This window comes from Micromys minutus, assembly GCF_963924665.1.
Source record: "Micromys minutus genome assembly, chromosome: 12".
In the NCBI taxonomy this organism is placed as follows: Eukaryota; Metazoa; Chordata; class Mammalia; order Rodentia; family Muridae; genus Micromys; species Micromys minutus.
The window spans coordinates 49,913,790-49,934,929 of record NC_137981.1 but is presented as its reverse complement, the minus strand read 5'-3'; the positions used below and the strand labels follow the sequence as shown (position 1 = coordinate 49,934,929).

Below are 21,140 nucleotides of genomic sequence, written 5' to 3'. Positions count from 1 at the left end.
TCTTAGAACATGATTTAGGGATGAAGACCGGGGTGATTTAGAAGATAGGAAGGCATTTTTGTTTGGGCTACAAAAAAAGAAAATCAAACCAAAACCAAAACAAACAAAAACCAAAAAATAACTAGCCTTAAGAGTGTATATAATTTGGGGCATTCTTACCTGGGGGCTGTTTCCATGAGCTCTCTTCTGGAAGCATTTGTTCCCAACTATTTAGGGTAGAAGGATGCACCAATAACTTGAACCAAAGACTCTCTGTACTTCTGGAACTGAGGCACTATAGATAAGGAAAACAGAAACAGGCCAAGGAGCAAATTAACAGGAAAAATATAATTGTAACAATTGCTAAGCGGACACTAAAGACAGCTGTTGGATGAGATTATTATGAATACCCAGTTAGGATTCCCAGAAAGAACCCAGCATGGGAGAGATCAGGGGAATGGCAGGTTTGACACAGGCAGGAAAAGACCCCAGTGGGGAACGCATGTGTTGGGTGGGACCAGCAGAAAGCTATGTAGCTACATTCTGAGTGTGATGGAGAGTGGGGTTGTAGGGGGAATGCTGAGGTGGGTAGCACTGTAAGTCATGCAGATCAGGCAGTTAGAAGTTGCAGTTTTAATTGAAAAGTGATGGGGAACCATCAGGAGGATTTTAGAAGCTTGAACAACACATTATGGTACATGCGCTTGAAAGCTACTCTTGCTCAATGGAGAGAGGATGGTGAGAAGGAAGCAGGGCTGAGAGCAAGAGTGGGACCAGTCAAGATGTTACTGTTGAAGTCCAGGTTCAGGATAGATGGCCAGAGGAGACTGGAAAAAAACACAGGACTTGCTGTAGATTTCCTGGGTGTATGGAATTAGAATTATGGCTCAATCTCATTTGGGCTTGTACATCAGCGATGCTGCAATCTATTTGGGTGGTAATGATGAAGGAAAGGATTGAGTGGGGCGGAGTGGTAGGCTTGAGATGTCAGGTAGACCTTCACTGAGAAATGCCAGAGTCAGGGCAATGTGCAGAGAGATGTTGGTATACAGATGGCATTTGCAGTGGCGGAAACAAAATGTTTATAGTCTAAGGGGGCGGGGCTAGGATCTAAAAATCAGAGAGCTAAGATGCATGCTCCAGAGGAGGAGAATCATCTGGGAGTCGGGAATGGGCTGGAAGCTAGTTGGAGAAAGGAAGTGAAGGTTACCAGGTGTGGCCAAAGTCAAGCAAGAGAAGCTTGGAGCCATGGCCACCTCCCTTGGCCACATGGAGCTACTCCAGTCTTCTGCTCTGAACCCATTGAGAGGGTGAGATGGGTAGATAGATTTGATGGAATGAGGGACATCATCCTCTCAGGCTTCATTATGAAGAACAGTTTAAGAAGAGGACTGGTGGGCCAAAGTGAGGTTATGTTCTGTTTGGGGACAGGTAGTAATGGCCATGTTTTTTTTTTTTTTTTTTTTTTTTTTTTTTTTCCTGCACTGGATGGAACATGATAGGGAAAACTTGCAGGGCACAAGAGGGTAGTGCTGGGGGCAAGAGAGATGTCCTTGAGTGGTGAGGAGGGATGTGAGCCACGGCAAACATGAGCACAGGACATCAGGTGGTCTCTGGCAAGGACACTTCTGCCTCCATAGTAACAGAAGGCAAAGCTGGGTTTCAGGTGAGATAGGCTGGTTGTTGCCAGGGAAGGAAGATGAGGGAGTTTCTGTTTCCTTACAAAACAGGAGGTGATGTTCTGTGCTCTGAATGTTCATGCATGCCCCACATCCCACCCAGATCATGTTCTGAAATCTTAATTCTGAAGGTGATGGTATCAAGAAGGCTTCCACTTATTATTTTATGAGGTGTGTGTGTGTGTGTGTGTGTGTGTGTGTGTGTGTGTGTGTGTGTGTGCCTGCATGAGTTTATGTGCATCTGTGTGTGAAGGTACCCATGGAAGCCAGAAGAAGTCATAGGATTCCAGAGGAAACTGGGTAATGAGGATAGGTAGGTTCCCTTGACTTGAACTGCCCTTTCAGAGATTACCTAGAGAATTCCCTTGTGCCATTGGATAAACAGTGGCATAGGGAGTCATGTCTATGAGCTGCAAGAAAGAGATTGCTAGACATCTTAGACTTCCCAGCCTCCAGAGGGGGAATTCCAATACTTACTGGCCACCTGATCTGTAATTATGTACTTACTTTTGTAGCAGTCTGCACACCAAAACAAAACAAAACAAAGACCAAAAAAAAAAAAAAAAAAAAAAAAAAAAACACAGTCTTGTTCAATTAGAACAAAGAGAGAAGAAACAACAGCCCAGGGAGACTGAGTCAGGAGAAGCAGTGAGATAGATTCTTTTAATAGGATATTTGAGACTTGAGTACAGGAATTTCAAGAGAGAACAGCCATTTTCGGTGGTGTGTCTCTGAGTGACACTTGGCTGCTGGACCAGCACAGACATGGAAGACAGCTTTTGCTTCCTTCCAGATTAGTGTGTTAGAAGAGGAGCCAATGAGGTGATGTGTTTGCCTGGAGGCCTGGTAGTTCAGCCTGTAGAAGGAATGTTGAGGATGGGGTGGGTTGGTGGATGGGGTCATCAAGATATTTTTCAGGACACATTTTTGCTAGAGTAGGAATTTCTGAGAGAAAGCTGTGGATATGGGAAGAAGGTGGTTCAAGGTTAGGATATTGGTACAGATACCAGTGAAAACAAGCCTGGGGCATGACTGTGGTTATGGTAAGGAGGAGAATGGGAAAAGTTAACATGATATCCAGAAGCATTCAAATTGATTCTCGTTGTTGATTTCCATTTTTTTTTTTTTTTTTTTTTTTTTTTTTTTTTGCCATTCATCAGGTTGACTTCTGGTGAGCTGGCCTGATTTCAAAATGTCTGCCTCCTCTAAAGGGTACTCGGGTGGTTGTGGTTTTGTGTTGGGGTCACTGGGCTTGGATGAGGACTCTCAGGGCATGTCTGGGGAGGGCCATGCTCTGGACATACAGAGTAGTGGAGGATGGGGATTCAGGTCCTCTCAGGACTCTTGGCTTTGGATGACAACGGTAGGAATGGGAGGTGGAATGTTGGAATTGGTCCTGTTGTCTTTTGGGGGAAAAACTAAGGTACCATTTTCTGTAGATTGATTAGGAGCTTCAGTGGTGGGGGGCAGGTATGAGAAAGGCTCCAAGGTCCTGCTTTGGCAGATTTTCTGTATGGAGAAGAGGAGCTCTGAAGATGGTTCATGGAGTGGAAAACTGAGCAGCGTGTAAAGTCACATGGATCTGACCTTTCTCACTGGCAAAGTATGATGGATACTGCTAAGATGGGGAGATGGGGAGAAACGCTTTCCAGCTGGGGATTTTACTGCTAACCAGGCCCTTGTTGCTCATATGTTATGAATTGGAGACTCTGAGGGCCAAAGTTTTAGAGGACATGCAAATAACATTCAAACCATAGTGGATATTTTAGTCCTCATCATTCCGTTTTACCTTGGCTGTTACCTGTATGTATAAAGGATGAACACTGTGGCCCCATCTTACAGACAAGACAAATGAGGCGCAGAGAGGTTCCTATAACTTCCACACACTTTTTCTGCTAGCCTATGTGTAGATAGAGTTTCATCCCACACACTACTTCCGAGCCAAAGTGTCTACTCTTAGCAATAACCAGAGACAGACAATGAAATCTAGGAAGCCAAGGAACTTTTTTTTTTTTGTGTGTCTATGGTCCTTGTCTCTTTTGCTCTAGACTTCGAGCTCCGGGCAGCTGGGAACCTTCTTAGGTTAGTATTGTGGTTCCAGTGGTCCTTGACCAGTGGTGGGAGAGAGTTCAGGGACTGATGGCTCAAAACTGAAGCTGCAGTTGCAGTTGGGTGGCCTCTTGAGGACAAGAGGTGACAGTTAGGTCATGGCATGGGCTCCCTGCTTCTGTCTATACTCCTGACCCTCTTCTTTCCCCTCTGTCTTTCCAGTCAGTCTTCCTGCCCTGGTAGCCTGTTTATTCTTTATTTACTGTTAGCACACAACGCTATCCGCTTGATAGTGTTGGTCATTCACTTGACTCTCCTTCATGTTTGAAGCTCTTGACTTCATGAAGCTAGACCCTCTTGATTTCTTCCAGCACAGGTTCCATTGCTTCTCAGTCTGTGCTACACAAGGGCACACATGGCTCTGCCACTTCCCCCTTAATCCCTCTTCTCATTCTCAGCCTAGGCAGTCTCGTTGAGTTAGGTTGCCCCCCTGCCCACCATGTTAGTTATGACTAGTTTAGCGTCTCTAGCCCAGATGGCTCTCTGAACTTTGTCTGACCACCACTTCCATTGGAGCATTTACGGATTCTCTCATACGAACCAGGTTCCACCCTGAGATCATCAATCCTGCCCTCCTACTTTCCTCCTAGTATTCTTTGTCTAATGAATCATCACTATCACCCTGGCATCTCAAACAATAGTCTTCTCCCTCCTCCCACTCAAAATCCAGCCAGTCCTGCTTTGCTGTTGTTCTCCACTTAAACGTGCAGGATGAAAAGCAGGGTACCGTGACTATCCTCCCAAGCCTTCTCTTCCCCTTCCTAAGCCTTCTTCTCTTGAGTGCTACCCAGACAGCCTGGACTCATCTTTAGCCGGTCTCACTTCTTAGCATACCAAAAGTATACTTAGTACAGCTCGGTCCATGTATTGATGAATGAGTTATTGTGTCTCCTCCTTCAAGTGCTTATTGATAGAGTAAAGCCTGAAGCTCTCACCCTGTCCTACAGGAAGCTTCAGCCACTCCAATCTTCTTCCTTTTTAATTTTTGTTTTAAATTGGGAGCATGCCAAACCCATGCCTGTCTCCAGGCATGTGACCCCCCTTTTGCTTGTGACTCTCTGACTTTGGATCTTTATGTGTGCTGCCTTCCTGGCCACCATTCTCAAATTGACGTCACCTCCAGGCAAACATTCTGCATCTCATCTCCTTAGCGTTCTTTTCTGAACTTTCCTCTTTTCCTTCGACACTCTTGCCCATCCGTTGCATTGTTTTATGCTTTTGTGACTTATGACCAGTTTTCCTGTCACTGGAATGAAGGGTCCTAGAGGGCAGGGACTCTATCTTTCAAGGTCTTGTCAGTTCCTGACAGTATTTGTTGGTTTGAGTGACTGCTGACAGCCAGGTCATGGTGCTGTTGGTGGAGAGCTGTTGTGTGCACATGCGCATAATGAGGCTGGGCACCAATGACCCATGGGCAAGAAGGGAAGTGGAAATATCTAGGTCCCTGTGACTTGTATCCCAGAAGACCGAGACTTTTGTTTTGCCACCTGTGTGTGGTTGGAAAGTCTGTCTTGATGGTTGGAGTAGGGAGGAGATAGGAGGAACAAAACATGTCTGAGAATTGTCCTCAGGTGACAACAGAGCTACATGCTACCTTCTGCTCAGGTGACACTGCTCAGTGGTGAGCTAAGGGGTACTAGGTGTGTATGTCTGCATGTCCATGAATGGTGACTACTAGCACCTGGGCCTCATCTCTAGGTTGTGCTCAAACTTTGGGAAGCAGCCTAGGACCATAGGGTAGGTGCAAAATCCAAGTGCCATCCATAGAGCCAGTGACTCAGTGAGTCTTTAGATAGTTGAGCACCTCTGCTCATCGCTGGTCTCCCATTTCTGAGTGTGTGCACAGTGCAGCCGGAATAGGAGTTGTCTATGATACACAGTTAAAATGGAGAGTGGTGGTTTTACTACGTCAGCTCCAGAACGAATGGGGACATCACCATGTAGGATATGTCTGTAAGAACTGAAGAATTTAGAGATTGAATCAATTAGATTAAAACTTAAAGATTCCACTTACGAATGAAGGGAGCTAGCCAGGTTTAGTAGTTTAGGACTGTCATCCCAACTGTGTGGGAGGCTGAGGCAGGAGGATCACATGTTAAAGGGGTCTCTGGACCATAAAATGAGTTCAAGGACAGTTTGATAACAGTAAAAATGGCTGGGGGAGTAGCTCAGTGGGAGGATGCTCACTCAACACACAGTACCTCCTCCCAACCCTCACTCCTTTAAAGAAAAAAATTTAATTAAATATGCACTGAAGCTATGCTGTCAACAGGGCTAAAATTTGGTGGGCTGGGTGACTGGTTTGGCAAATTCAACTCTCTTACATAGAGAGCAGCTATTTAGGGAATGTCAGTGCCATGGCATGAAGGGTCCTATGATACCTGGGGTCACCCTGGTGCTGCAGATAGACCAGCTCAAGAGACTGCTCCTGGCAAGAAAAGAGAACCAAGGCTGGGGGTGTGGAAGGCTGGTGTTGGACTTTTTGTGGTGAGATTCATTACCCATCTTTTCTTGTCCCTTGCAGAGGGAGGAACAAGAAAAGGAATAAAGAAGCCAAGATAAATCTCTGGGGGCTCAAGCTGCTGTAGGAGAGATTTATTGAGGTTTTGGAAAGTGCCAAGTGCAATTGAATCCTGCCTTCCTCTCCCCTGGGCAGCTGTGCTCATGTATGTCTTGGTCCATCTCTGCTCCTCTCTCTACAGGCCCAGGGGACCCATATAGGACATGAGTGGCAACGTCTGCCAGGGATGGGCAGTCAGGGGTCAGAGGGCCTGGCACTAATTTTTTTAGTTTCCAAGTCTCTGTTGAGGTCTGTGTGGTCTGTGTTCATCTGCACAGTGGGATGGGTGGAGACTGACAGGGGCTAAGGTTCCAGAATCTTCATCTCTGTCTACTGAACTTTTTTTTTTTTTTTTTTTTTTAAAGCTGTAGGCTGAGGTTAAGGACCCTGGAGGAAGAAAATTTGTGTGTGGAATCCTTCCACTTCTTCCTCAGTGGGGACTTAACTTTCCAGGCATTAGGAGAGAGGCCGTGGGGTGGGCTGAAATATAGTAGGCAAGGAAAGAGGCAGCCCTGTGCCACAAACCTGTCACCTCGGCCTGCATGCACCTGGCGGTGTGCTGAGCCCCGTTCTTTGAACATGACAGATGCTGTAGCAAGTAGGCGGCTAGGCCAGTTCTGAGGGGGTGGCTTTCTCTACGGTGGAGCACCTACCATCCCTTTGCCCCCTGCAGACTCTGGCGGGGGGGGGGGGGGCATCTTCCTCACATCCAGGCCATTGTTCACATTGCTGCCTTCCTTGATTTTTTTTTTTTTTTTCTAGGAAATTTACCAAGTTGAGGCCCAGGGGTTTACATGTCCCACCCCATAGCAAACACTTTGACTATTCAAGCTCCGGATGGAAGCCACTGGGGCTATAATTACACGGGCATTAGCTATGAACACCGCTGTGAGGAGGGGAACAGAGCACCTGGGGGGAACCTAGATGCAGCCACAGGCCTAAATTAGCTGTTGCTCTGCTAGCGGTTGTCAACCCCTTCTCTGCAGCGGGTCCCCCCCCTCCCCTGCTCCCCAGGCCCCAGGCCACTCTCTCTTTGCCCCTGCCAGCCAGCAGGCATTTAACAAGTGCAGGGAGGACTGTCTGGTACAGGAGAACAACCCCACCGAGGCAGACCACACCAGCCTTTGTGCTTGACAGGTGTCCTTGGGTCCTTGCTCATCCCACAGAATGGTGGAGTAGCAGCTCAGAGGATGGCCCCAGAGTATGGCCAAGTCCACTGCCCGGCTGACCAGCCTTCCCTCTCTTCTTTCCCCATTTCTAGGCATGGTTTTTCTTCTATTCTCCTCAGCCTTTGTTTGTCCCCTCTGCCTGGGACCCCCCCCACCTTTTTTTTTTTTTTTTTTTTTTTACTACTTCCTCTGACACGCTGTCAGTTTTGACAAAGAAAATCCATATATCCATGTCCCCCCAACTCCAGATGGGTTCTTTCCTCTGCACTCTAACCTCTTCCAGGAGAACTTAGCATTAGTATTCATGCAGATGGGTGGCACTTCTGGGGGGAGGTACCTGGTATGTATGTATGTATTTATGTATGTATGAATGTATGTTTTTACGTCTGTACATATTATGTATGACTTTATTTAGATTTGTATGTAGCATATGTATATGAGTGGCTATATGTTCTCTCTGTGTGGGTGTACATACGTATACACAAGTGGATGTGCATATAAAAGACAGATCAACATCCAGAGTCTTCCTCAATCACTTCCCCACTTTATTTTTTATGACAGGATCTCTCCTGGATTCTGTATCTTATTGTGACTGTCTGGCAATGTGCTTTAGGCCTTTCTTCTCTCTTCTCCTCCCTCCAGGGGTCCTGAGCATCCAAACTCAGGCCTTTATGTTTGTGTAGCAGATACTTTACCTATTTTATCTGCATCTCCTTAGCCAAAGGCTGTTTGGTTTTTGTTTTTGACTTGGAAATAAAATAGAAAAATGAATTATGATTCCTTTCTGCTTTAAGTTCATGGCAACCTCTATTGTCTCTCTCTCTCTCATTTTTTATTTCCTCTCTCTTCCTTCCTTCTCTCCACCCCACTCCCACCCTTTTTTGAGACAGTCTCCTTTTGTAACTCCTGAGGGCATGGAACTTACTATATAGCTGAAGTTGACCTTGAACTCGTGGCAACCATCTTGCCTCAACCTCCTGAGTGCTGAGACTGCAGAAGCAAGCCATCATACCTTGCTTCACTGTTTTTAGGGCAGGCTCACCCTCAGACATGATTGAGGAAAGACAAAAGATCCTCATACCTCCCTACTGCCAACAACCTACCCTGGGTGATGCTCTGTTACAGCCAAGAGCAGTGGTACTGTTACCATCGGAGTTGATAGCTTCTGGTATCAGGATCCACTCTTGGTATATCCCTTGGGTTTGGATACGTGTTGTCCACTGCAGGATCATGTAGAGTATTTCATGGCCTCGAAAATACCGTGTTTTGCCTACTCATTGTTCCCACCCCCAACTTCTGATAGCCACTGATCTTTGCACAGTCTCTATTGTTTTCCTTCTCCCCAAATGTCATGTTCCTGGTATCTTATGCCCTGCTGCTTTCGTGAGTTTCTCACGGTGTGACAGCTCATTTCCTTTTATCACCACATAATCTTCTGTTGCCTGTACTCCCTTCCTCTTTATTTTACCACAAAGAGAGGGAACATTGCTCTTCCCAATATTACAAGGTTGCTGATGGCAAAGTGAGGCCATCAAAGTGGATGGCTCACCTCTGAGCTTTCCCACTCCTGCCTTCTGATCCCTTTTTGCACAGGCCACCATTAATACCTGGATAAATGCAGATTTGTCCACTGTTACCTGGTTTATGCCAATTTTGCTTCCTTAAAAATAGAAACGAACATTCAAGCCTTTACTGTAAACCAAGCATTGTTCGTTATATGGCATACTTACTGAGGATTCATGCATCAAACACGACATCTGCTTTAATTTGATTCAAGAAATGAGTTAAGTATCTATACTGTGGCTGCTGCTGATGTGTGCTGTGGGGAAGACAGACTATTGGGGGGCCGGGGTAAATGTAGTACAGGGAGTGCTTTGAACTGGGCGGTGAGAGCCTACAGGCCAGCTAACCTTTGAGCAGAAACCTGAACCAGCTAATCCATACTGCTCTATGATTATTGAGGGAAGAGGAGAGGTTGTTAGACCAAGGACATACCAAGGGCAGAGGCTCCAAGGCCAGGCCACCATTGGCCTGTCCCAGAAAGATCAAGGCAGCTAATACTAGAGTAGAGTGACCAACAGGAAGGAGGAGGAGCAGCAGAAGGAGGAGGAACAGCAGGAGGAGGAGGAGCAGGAGGAGGAAGAGCAGGAGGAGGAGGAGCAGCAGGAGGAGGAGGAGCAGCAGGAGGAGGAGCAGCAGCAGGAGGAGGAGGAGCAGCAGGAGAAGGAGGAGCAGGAGGAGGAAGAGCAGGAGGAGGAGGAGCAGTTAAGACAGAACAGTGCTGTTTAAAAGAAATGTAACATGCTATGCATAAGAAATTCTGAATGTTCTAGTGCCCACATTAAAAGAAAAATAAAGATAGGTGAAATCAATTTTGATACTATGTTTAACACTCACTTCATGTCCAAAATATTATTCATTCAACATGTAATCAAAGTAAAGAAATTATTACTGAGATACATACTTTGCCAAATAAGCTTTTAGAATCTGGTGTGTATGTTCCCTAATCTTCCAGTTCAGTGTCCAGTGGCCACCATTCTGGACAGTGCTCATGCTAAAGCCACCGAGTGAAGCCAGCGGCTATCCTGGAACACTGGCTTCACATCTCTGTGCTTTAGGTTCTTAAAATACACGCCAGTTATTGTGATGAGAGAAGATTATTGTGGGGTGCTATGAAAATGGGGGTGGAGGAAGGCTTGGCATGGTGCTGACAACTTGGAGGAAGGTGGTAGTGGCAGTGAGAAATGTATTCTGGGGATGCTTTGAAGGTAGACTTCCTGATTTTCCCAGTGTGCCTTGTGAACGAGAGCGGAGTTAGGGACTGCGTAAAGGCATTGATGGAGCTGTGCTGTATGACCACTTACAGAAGGATTAAATTGGCGGTCAGCTGAGCCACTGGGGTCTGGGTTTGTCACAAGGGTGCTGGGTTTTCAGGTAGTAGTGTTAAGTAGAGGCAAACAGATGAGTCTGAGGTTTTCAAGACAGGTCTCAGGATATAGACGCTGTTGGATGGTTTTTAATGACATGGGACGAAATGAGAGCGTCAGGTGACCAGAGAGGAGGGCTGGGTCCTGAGGAGCACAGACGAGAACCAGCAAAGCTACCTGAGCAAGGAGGTCTCAGGGAGGTCAGCATGAAGACAAGTGAGGAAAAAGGTTCAGGGAGATAGAGTGAAATCCTGGGAAAGGCCAGGCCTGCCGGTTCCTATCAGTGATGAGGGGGAAGAGCAGCTGCCTGGCTGATGAGGAGAACAAGATAGGGATGAGGGAGACGACTGGTGGGCTGTTTTAAAGGGGAGCAGAAAACAAGGCAGCAGCTTAAGAGAATCTCCCTTCCTCCAATTAGCGATACTCACTCAATAGCCAGTTCGAATGTTCTAGAAGACAGGGCAAAGTCATTGATGCAAGGGAAAGTTAAGAGTGATTTCTCATGTTTACAAAGTTTCTGAAATAGGTCCTATTTTTGCAGACAAGGGAACTGAGGCAAAAAAAAAAAAAATGTTTGTCCACAGACCTGATGAGTAGCTGGGCCAGGACTTGAAGGAGGGCTCAGTTCTACAAGGCCTAGTTCTCAGCCTAGTTTTGTCTCTTGCCTTCCTCTCTGGAGTGGTCAGATCTTTAGTTGGGGCTTCTTCTTAGTGCTTTTATGCGCAGCTTGGCCCCCAGCAGAGGACTGCACAGAGCCGAGGCATGATAGATGCTTCATGAACAAGCAGTCAGAGGAGCGGGGACTGCATATGCAAATGCAGAGTCACCAGGGATAGCCATTGAGGCATCGGGGTCTGTACAGGCCTGGGTTTGATTCTTCTACACCTCATGGCAGGTTCTTGAACATAGAGAACATGGCTGAGGGGAAGAGATCACCTCTGGCTTAGGCTGCTAGTTCTCCGTGACATATGATGGTGCCGAGTACCCGGCTTCTGGCTCTGGTGTCTGCCAGTGCTCTGGTTGGCTGTGGCAGCTCTAGGGCTCGTCCAGAATTCATTTTCTTTATCTGTAAAACACAGATTGGGTTGGATGATCATCCACCCGACTCCCCAGCTGGGCATGTGCAGATTGGGGCTCTACCCTTCCCTATGCCCGTTATCAAGTTGGATAAGAGAATCTCTCCAGGTGGGAACTGGCTGGCTGTGGAGTCAGATGGTTTCTGTGATAGGTGTCACCATAAGTGTCACCGTGGTACAGCTAAGATCTGAGGGATTGGAACAGCTACTAGAGAGATGCCTTGTGATTCCTGGGAACCCTGCTGTGTACCTTAGACATTTCCTCACAATGAAGTCAATAAAAATCCACAATACTAAGGCAAGAGACCCAGCCCATCTGCCTCATGTTTGGTCATACATCCAGCAGGGTCAGAGTTCAACTTGGGGCAGCCTTCCCTTCACACTTAGAGGACTAAAGCTATCCCTTTCTGTAGTGCAGCAGCTACACCCCTCTGGATATAGAAGAACAGTTTTGGTGGTTACAGGGGTGTCGGTGCATTCTTGTTGACGATGCTCAGTGATGTGCATTCCTCACTCCAAATGCCAATGGTGCCACTTCCCTGAAGTCCTGCTGAACTGCCAGGAGGACAAGTGACATGGGCTCCAAGTTCTGTGACTCTGAGCCAAACACATTATTTCCTGCCCTCCCCCCCCATAAACACATGCTTCTATGTTTTTGAAGCAAACTGTCACTTCCAAGTGTATGAAGCTGGGCTCAGTTTGAGACTCTGGACGGACTCTTCTGAGTCACTCCTTTTCCTTGCCATGAACCCCTTGCCCGCAACTCTCATGTCCACTGGGCCTCTCAACATCTTCAATGGTCCCTACAGTCATATATTCTTAGAAATGATACCTATTCCAAGACAAGGACACCGAGGAACAGAGTGCGCATATGGGAGCATAGCGATCTTGAGTGGCCGTGCGTGCCTTTCTCCTGTGTCCATGTGTATCTCTGACTCATGTCCCCCTTTTGCCTTTCAGGGACAGGGGCAGACCCGGTGGTCAGTGCCAAGAGCAACCACTGCCTGGATGCCGCCAAGGCCTGCAACCTGAATGACAATTGCAAGAAACTTCGCTCCTCCTACATCTCCATCTGTAACCGCGAGATCTCTCCCACCGAGCGCTGCAACCGCCGCAAGTGCCACAAGGCCCTGCGCCAGTTCTTCGACCGTGTGCCCAGCGAGTATACCTACCGCATGCTCTTCTGCTCCTGTCAGGACCAGGCATGCGCCGAGCGTCGCCGGCAAACCATCCTGCCCAGTTGCTCCTATGAGGACAAGGAGAAGCCCAACTGCCTGGACCTGCGCAGCCTCTGTCGTACAGATCACTTGTGCCGGTAAGAGCTGCTGGAGCTCCGGGTGTCTACTAGGGGTGCCCGTGTGGTTGGGCCGCTGTTACAGGACCACTTGGATTAAGAGCCCAGCAGAAGGTGGTTAAAGGGTTAACAGTGATTGATAATGAATGGGCAAGAATGTATCCATTCATCTGTCCATTTATAGTGCATTTGTCTGTCTCTCACCCAGTTATTCCGGTCAGCCTGGGCTTCTTAGTTTTCTACTCTGCTTAGCTTCGTGCTAAGTAATTCAGGGGAAGACTCAATAAAGTTCCCAGGGAGCTTATAATTTCAAGCCATGGGTTCCTAACAGGAGGAAAGGACCTTCAGAGGATGTTGTTCCACTTTTAAGAGAGGTCTGTGCCTATGTCCCAGCAGAGGACTGGGACCTAAGAGCCAGTTCATTGAACACTGAGAGCAAGGCCAAGCTAGCGTTGGGTGAGGACTAGGTTCTGGAGTCTGACAGTGCTAGGTTCAAATCCTGACGTTGACACTTACAAGTTGTGTGACTTTAAGGAGATGTGGTCCCAATTCAGTGTAATGTGGCTGGGGCTCCCAGAAAAGGGAGAACAGGGGAGGGCCATCTGCCTGAGCTGGAAGTCCTGAGGAAGGTCACTGAGTGGATGGAGGCTTGAGACCCGAGGGGAAGGTTCAGGAAGGTGTCAGTCAGGAGAGGCTTGAGGAAGAGCTTGGGCTTATGGGGAAATTCAGCAGTTGGTGACAGGGGGCTGCTGGAGAAGGGAGGATTACAGTTGTTTCAGTTGCTTACTGTGTTCTGGACACTTCTGAAGCACTTGAAACCCACCAACTCTCCAGCAAGTCTGCTGTAGGCATTGCTGCCAGTTTTGAAGGGAAGGAAACAGTCTGAGGAAGAAAGACCCTTGCCCCAGGTCATATGACACAGATATTTTATAGCTGTGATTGTTTAAGACTCCTTACTACTTTGGCTGTTAAAGTAGGTAGCCTGAGTGACAGAAGTCATATCACCTTGGACTAAGGTAGTGGCTGTAGGGATAAAGTGATTTTTTTCTTTCTCACTAGAGATGGTAAGAAGACTGAGTGTGACTATGGGGAATACTCAACAACACACTAATTGGATGGCTGTGTGGTTGGAAATTGCTTGTTTCCTAGTTGAATAACGATGGGACATGGTAATTATTCTGTGGGGATGGTGTTGCAAATGCAGTGTTTGAGGAACCAGGGTGACCATTACCTTCCACCCCCAGCAGCATTTTGGGTATTTGCACTGATGACTCCCCAGATCAGCCATGAGGCTGGAGAGAGGGTATGGATATGCGTGTTCCTAGGTGCTTGGTTATGATGAAAGTCTAGTGATGCAATGAGGAGCCCATGAAGGAGTCCAGGCTGGAGGTATCCACGGACTGGGGCACCCTCAACAGTCAGGAGAGAAGTGGAGCCATTGGTGTGGGAAGGAGATTGACTCAACTGGGAACATCCATGCATCTGACTAAATCAGAAGACAGGAAGGCTGAAGAAGTTACAGGAAAATGAGGAAGTAGTGACTTAGAATCCTGAAGGAAGGGGGTTCAAGAGGGTGGGATCTGCAAAGCCAGGTGCCTCAGATTGTGTGCATGCATGCATGTAGAAAGTCAAATGCTGTGGCCCAGGCTGGGTGAGGAGCTAGAAGAAGAGGCACTGGGTCCAAACTTTTATTCAGAATGCGAGGGCTGAAGCCAGAGTCTTCAGGAGAATGCATGATGGAAGAGAGCATCTTTTGGACCCTGGAGATCTGGGCCAGTTTACAACTGGAATGGGAGGCTTCACTTTTGTTTGGTTTGGAAAACAAGCTCTCACAGTGTTTAGAGAAGGGATTGAGCATAGAGCTAGCTGTAGGCTCTGAGAAAGCCTTGTGAAGAAATGGATGTTTTGCATCTGTCTTTAAAAAAAGCATGCATTTAGATACAACCAATGAAGTAATTTGAAGTAGACCTGTGCCTATTGCAATAGGGGAGCTGGCGGTAGCAACTGGGCACCCTAGAAGGCAGGAGCGGGCAAGAGCCTTCATTGCCTAGTCTGACAGGGCTCTGAACATTAGTTTTGGGCTTTCTGGTGACTTGGATTAAGGGGAAGCTGGATGGACCATATAATTCCTAAAACACCAGGGAAGAGAGCATGCTGATTCTTAGGTAGAGACATAGTCTCCCCCATGGGCTAAATGCTAACCTGAGCTTGCCAGACTCAGTCATAAAGAGCATCTTGTAACAACAGAACAGATGAACATCAGAGCCCTGAAGGAGCTTGTCAGAGCAGCGTGAATCCAGGTTCAAGACCCTGCACCTATAGGTGGTGGATCAGGCATGATGTCCTTAAAGCCAGGCTGTGGGGTTCCTATGCAGGTAGATGTTTAGGGTCAAGCTACTCAGATGTCTTGAGTTAGTCTCCAGCAGACAAGTGACAGGCTTTGTGCTCACTTGACAGTGTTTGTTTGTTTGTTTGTTTGTTTGTTTTTAAAGGAAGGATATTCATAGGATATTTGGCTCCAGTAGTTGAAGTCATGTATGACTGGAATGTTTTGGTTACTTCTTAAGGAAACAGAAAGATTTTTTCCCCCTTATTTTTCTGGAGATGGAGCAGCCATGATCAGGAGAATTTTATGGTAAACAGCACACTGTGGAGTCAGAATAGAATAGATGTTTAAGGTCCAGATGGAGGACTCTGAGGGATGAAGGACAGACCAAGAAAACGAGCCCCTTGCGTTGGCTGTGGACCTCAAGGACCACTATTTATAGGGATCCATAGATAACACTGCTCCAAGATTATTTTCTTGGGGAAACGGCCTGATGTGTCAGGCTTCAGGTAGGAAGTTTATCTCGCCCCAAGACGAGGTCACATGAGCACCTTTTTCCAACCAGGATGCTTCTTGAGCCTGTCTTCGCCTGTCCCATCATCATATCCTCTAGCATGCAGATGTCACATGGGCTCCCAGAGAAAGAAGAGCAGGAATGAGGGAAAAAAACCTGCATCTTGGGTCTGACATAACAGTTGGGGGATGTCAGAGCACAGTCAGCTTCCCTGCATGGGTCTAGGCCCCCAGTTCAGAGCTGAAGCTTTAGGTCTCCTGGGAGGCATGTGCTGAGGAGAACCCAGAGACAGAGATGTGGGATGACAGGCAGGTGGGGGATGGAGTGGGTAGCCCTCCAAGTTGGAGACCTTCGTGTGGTCTTCTGAATAGCTTTCTAACGGGCTACATCTTTTCCTGGGCCCTTGGTTTCTACACTCATCAGACAAAGACACGTATCCAAGACATCTCTTGGGATCTTTTCTCATTGCCTGGATCTGTGGTCTAGAGTCTTTCCAGGTGGTTTCTGGGCATTTCTTGTTGCTCCTGGGACCAGCCTCAAGGGCATTCTCCCCAGGGTCTGCTGTCTTCTATCCAGATCCCACAGGTCTGACCTCTGACCCACATATCACCACCCAGCAGATCTTGGGGGTCCTGTTGGTACTAATCTCAGTTCTGTGGGGTTAAAGATGGTTTGAAAGGGTATCTGGAGCACGTCAAGTTGGGCTTTGATTCTATACCATGCCCAGAAAGGTTTTCTGTGCCCTTCCTTCCTCTGGCTTGGTCCTTTCCAGGTTTCTGCCTTCCAGAACAGGGACACATAGGTAGAAATCTTATAAAATGGCAGTGCCAAATGTCATGAGGGTTTGGAACAGGAATTGAGGATCCTCTTCTTCTTGGGTGTATTAATTAAGCTGGTTAGATGAGGACAATGGAAATCCATTCTTACGAGTCCCCTGCAACCCCCCTCTGCGTTCCACTTCTGCCATGCCCCACTTCCGTAGCATTCAGTCCAGACTTAGCCAGTCTTGCCTCCTCTTCTGTGGAGGGGGCCCAGGCATCTCCAGACTTCTTGCCGAGTCAGCCTTGGCCCAGGGGTTCTAGAGTGGAAGGAGGCAGCTTTGTCAAAGCCTAGGTGGCGTGACACAGTGGTTGGTCAGTTGATTGGCTGGGACGCTGGACTAGTAGCATCCTGGAACTTGACTTGTGTGAGGTAAGGTAGATTCTGCTGTACTGCCTTGTTAAATGTCATCAGTGAGGCTTTTGATTTGGAGTATTTGGAGAAGCATTGGCTAGTCAGGGCTATCTGCTAGTTGGGCCTTGGAGTCATTGGATGTGCTTCTGATTTTTCCCACTGCTCTCCTGAGCTAAATCAGAGGGACCTCCTGGGAGTAGAAACTTCCTGCTCTACTCACAGTGTTTCTGGCTGGGAGGTCATTCTTAAGAGTCCAGGCTCTGCTCTCTACTTTTGTCCCATCCCCACCTCAGGCCTTGTGGCTGTGGACTTAAGATCTAAAGATGAGCAGGGAGACATTTCCTTTAGAAGCATCTGATAGGGAATCTAGAGAGCTGGGAGCTTTTTGGAACAGGTCTGTGGAATCTGACTGGATTTTCTCCAGGTTCCAGCGGGTCATGAGCTACGTTTTACATCTTTGAACACCACTGTTTGCATCAGCTTGTGAGGACGTGCTCAGTTGCATGCATGTATGCTTGCATTTGTGTGTGGTGTGTGTGTGTGTGTGTGTGTGTGTGTGTGTGTGCGCATTTGTAATTGTTCATGCATTTGTGTGTGTTCATGCATGTGTGTGCATGTGTGTATGTTTTTATATATGTGTGTGTGTATGCACGCGCATGTATGTTGTCATGGCTATGAAGTTGTGAAGACAGCAACTGCTGTTTTACTATCTCTTGCTGACTGCATTTGGAAATGGCTCCTGACGTTCTCTGTTCCTCCTGGTCTGCCAGGAGTCTATAAATAACCTCTTGCTGGACCCATGCCATCTACAGGGCTGTGGTTTAACCTCTGGGTGCTAAGAATGTGCAGAAATAGACTCCAGCCTGGGGCTATCCCAGTAGTCCTGGGCCACTCTTGTGCTGTGGCTGCTGTTTTTGTCCTAAAGGAGAAGAGGGCTGGGAGAAGGAATGGAGAGAGCTAGCCTCCTTTTCTTAGGCTGCCCTGGACTGGGGTTTGTTTCTTGACCTCTAGGCATGTGCTTCTCTAGATCTGCTAGTTTCCCCCTTGATTTGGTAGTACAGAGAACTGTTACTAACTAGCAATGGCTGCCACTGGCCTGGGCATAGGATAGTCATTGGCTGGAACCCAGCAAGTTATTCTTAAGGTGATCAATTGCCTCTAACAGGGAGACCGGGGATCTTGTGACCAGTCTATATTCATTCCATAATTCCCTGTTGATTATCTGTGTCAGGCCTGGCATTGTGTCAGAATTGGAGAGTTCATGACCAGGGAACTGGAGGTCCTTGGAGACTCCGGAGCCACTGTATTAGCTGGCTCTTCAGAGACAGTGGGAACTTTCATCCTTAGATGAAGGTATTTTTCACTAGGCTTTTTGGAAACCCCTGTTTTTTGCTGCTACCTCATAGGTCTACTCTGGTGGTACTGGAGAGCACCCCTCTTAGGGAAGATGGGACCTAGCCTCATTTGAAGGTCTTCCTGGTCTGGATCAGAGAAAAGCTTCACTGTGGGCCTGCAGAGAGACAGAGAGAGACAGAGACAAGCAGAGAGAGAGAGAGAGAGAGAGAGAGAGAGAGAGAGAGAGAGAGAGAGAGAGAGAGAGAGTCTTTACCCAGCAGCTTTCCTCCCATATGACCCATGCTGGCTCTCACAGAGCCCCTTCTCTTCTTCATTTTGGGTCAAGGGGAGAGCTCTTCCTGGAACTTTCTCTACTGTGTTGACCTAGGGCACAAATATTGAATATTACTTTACAAAAGGCCTGGGAATATCAACTCACATATGCTCCAGCTTAGATACTTAGATTATATGATAGAGTCTTTGAGAATTCCTGCTGTGGCTACTTTAGGCCACAGCCATCCCGTATTCCAGACACCTGGGCCCCACAGAACTCACACCCAGTACTGATGAGGTTTGCTCCCTGGGAGGGGAAGGCTCTCACTGAGCTGTGATTAAAGCCCTGCTCATCTCGGAGGGTGGAGGAAGAGGATCCACTCGGGGATGCTGGCGATGCAGGGACTATCAGAATACAAGGCTACATAGTCTGTTCTTACAGAAGAGAGAGAGGGGGAGAGGGGGGAGAGGGGGGGAGAGAGAGAGAGGGAGAGAGGGGGAGGGGGGAGGAGAGAGAGACAGAGAGAGGGGGAGGGAGAGAGACAGAAAGAGAGAGTTTTCTTTTCTCTTAGATTACTAATTCTATCATGAGTAGTGTCCACACTCATGGCTTTTAACACCATTCATTCCCAAAGGCTCCCTCTACAAAGTGTACATTGGGGTTCAGGGTTTGCACTTCAACCCACCCTTTGTCAAGCCTGTCTCATCTGCACCTCTTTCCCCCCTTCTGGCAGATGTCTCCTTGTGTGGATTTTCTCTTGAGTGTCTCTATGTCCTTCACTTGGTACTTGGTGTTTTCCTTCTTGGTTAAATCCCCCCTTTCATATCCTTATGTTACCACTGTGTCAACTTACTTATTTAATGAGTGTGTGTGGTGCCCCTGCTCTGCCCCAGGCACTGTGCTAGAATATGGGTTTACTTTAGATATCACAGTAGGGATGACCACACCTCCTTGGAAGAGTCTGATGGAGGAGGCAGTGGATAAGTAAGCAGACAGGTTTATCCAGGTTGAGCATCCCATATCTGAAAATCTGAATTGCCAGATGCTCCGTAATTGAGACCTTTCTGAATAGCAATGTGGCTCTACAGGCAGAACATTCCATACTTGACCTCAGGAGATGGGCTGCGGTCCAAACGCAAGTGTGCTAAAAATACTACACAGAATATCTCTAGGATGTCTGTATAACATGGACATGAAACAAAAACAAATTTCCCTTTTGGACTTTAGTCCCTTCCTCATTATCTCTTAGTATCTACATGCAAACATTCCCAGATTGGAAAGCTAAACCACTCCTAGTCCCAGGCATTTTGGATAAGCTATACCCAACCTTAATAGAATAGTTACAGTGAACAGGGTATAGAAAGAGAGCATCAGAAAGAAAGGGAGGTGGGGGGACCCTTATCTGGACAGAGGTCAGGAAGACTTAAAGGAAATGGCATTTGAACTGAGGCCTCGGGCTGCTGAGATGGCTCAGTGGGTAGAGATGTTTGCTACCAAACTTGATGATATGAGTTCCATCTCTGGCGGAAGGAGAAAACCGGTGGCATGTTGTCCTCTGGAATCTGTTTACACATATGCCACGCATGTGCATCCCCGACCACAAAAAAAAAAATAAATAAATGTAATACGTTTAAACAATAAGCTGAGACACGAGGAACGCAGAGCCAGAGCCAGATGTAGAAGGAGAGGCATTTGTGCAGAACGTTTGCCAGAGGCTGTAGGAGGGAAAGACAACATTGCTGGAAGAAGGGATATGGCGGCAGCTGAGCTGTGCAGAGGCAGGCTTGGGGTGCTCTGGAGGGGAGTTCGGACTCATTCTGGGGATGAGTTGAAAGGTGCTTTTGGAGCTGAACAGTATCATGACTAAGACAGAGCAAAGACAGCTGATGTTGTGCAGGGGGAGCAGGAGGAGCACAGGTGACTGCAGGACACAGAGCAAAGGATTCTTGCTCAGCACCAATGGCAGCTCAGACCAGGGTGATGAGTGGATAAGGAAGGTAGGGAGGTGTGAGAGGGTTTGAGAGTGTGATGGAGATACCGGGGTGACTCAAGGGGTACATATATGCAGTGACATGGAGCCAGGTTTTCAGATGGGCAGGAGCTTGGCTTGAAGGTTCTCTTTGGAACACGGTAGTACTTTGGTGCTTCAGGACAGCTCTGGAGCTCGACTGGGTGGGTAAGTTTGGGGGAGGGGTCATTAGCAGGGTGGTGGTGGTATTTAAACCGAGGGATGCTGAGTTCCTCCTGGGATGTCTCTGGTGGGTGAAGAGGCACTAAGATATGCATGGTTTGCAATATGGTTTGGCTTCTGATATTTCTATCCTATGACAGGCTTCTGGGGATGTACCTGCATTTTAAGTTGAAGAACATGCATGTTATAATGCAGACTCTGGCACATCCCCACCTGGTATCTGAAGGTCCTTGATATTGTCAAGATGACTTTGCCTCTCTAGCTCCAGGCTTTCAACTGTGGAAGACATCTGTCTCTGGGTCACTGCTTCAAGACCAGTGTAGGAGGCAGTCTCTGCTTTTCAGCAATTCTAGTCTTCCACAAGGAGGCATTTAGTGTTTTATTGAAGGGCTTTGAGGGGCGTTTGGGGCTCCTGTGATGGGATTTTCTTTAAGAACTTTCCTGTGCCCAACATCAGGGAGCTTTGCCTTTTTGTTCAGTAGAGCTGAGGTAGGCTTCACCTCATGTGTACTGTGAGCCCTGTTGTCCTTGAGC

At 47.5% G+C, this 21,140-nt stretch overlaps 1 protein-coding gene across 2 annotated transcripts in view; it reads left to right on the top strand.

Moving 5' to 3' along the window:
- GFRA2 (GDNF family receptor alpha 2) overlaps positions 1–21,140 on the top strand; it is a 216,693-nt gene that overhangs the window by 21,022 nt on the left and 174,531 nt on the right. For both annotated transcript variants that reach the window (XM_080926003.1, XM_080926002.1), the window contains exon 4: positions 12,460–12,814. In XM_080926003.1, coding sequence (XP_080782129.1) covers positions 12,460–12,814 — 355 coding nt within the window. The remainder of the gene's footprint in view (positions 1–12,459; positions 12,815–21,140) is intronic.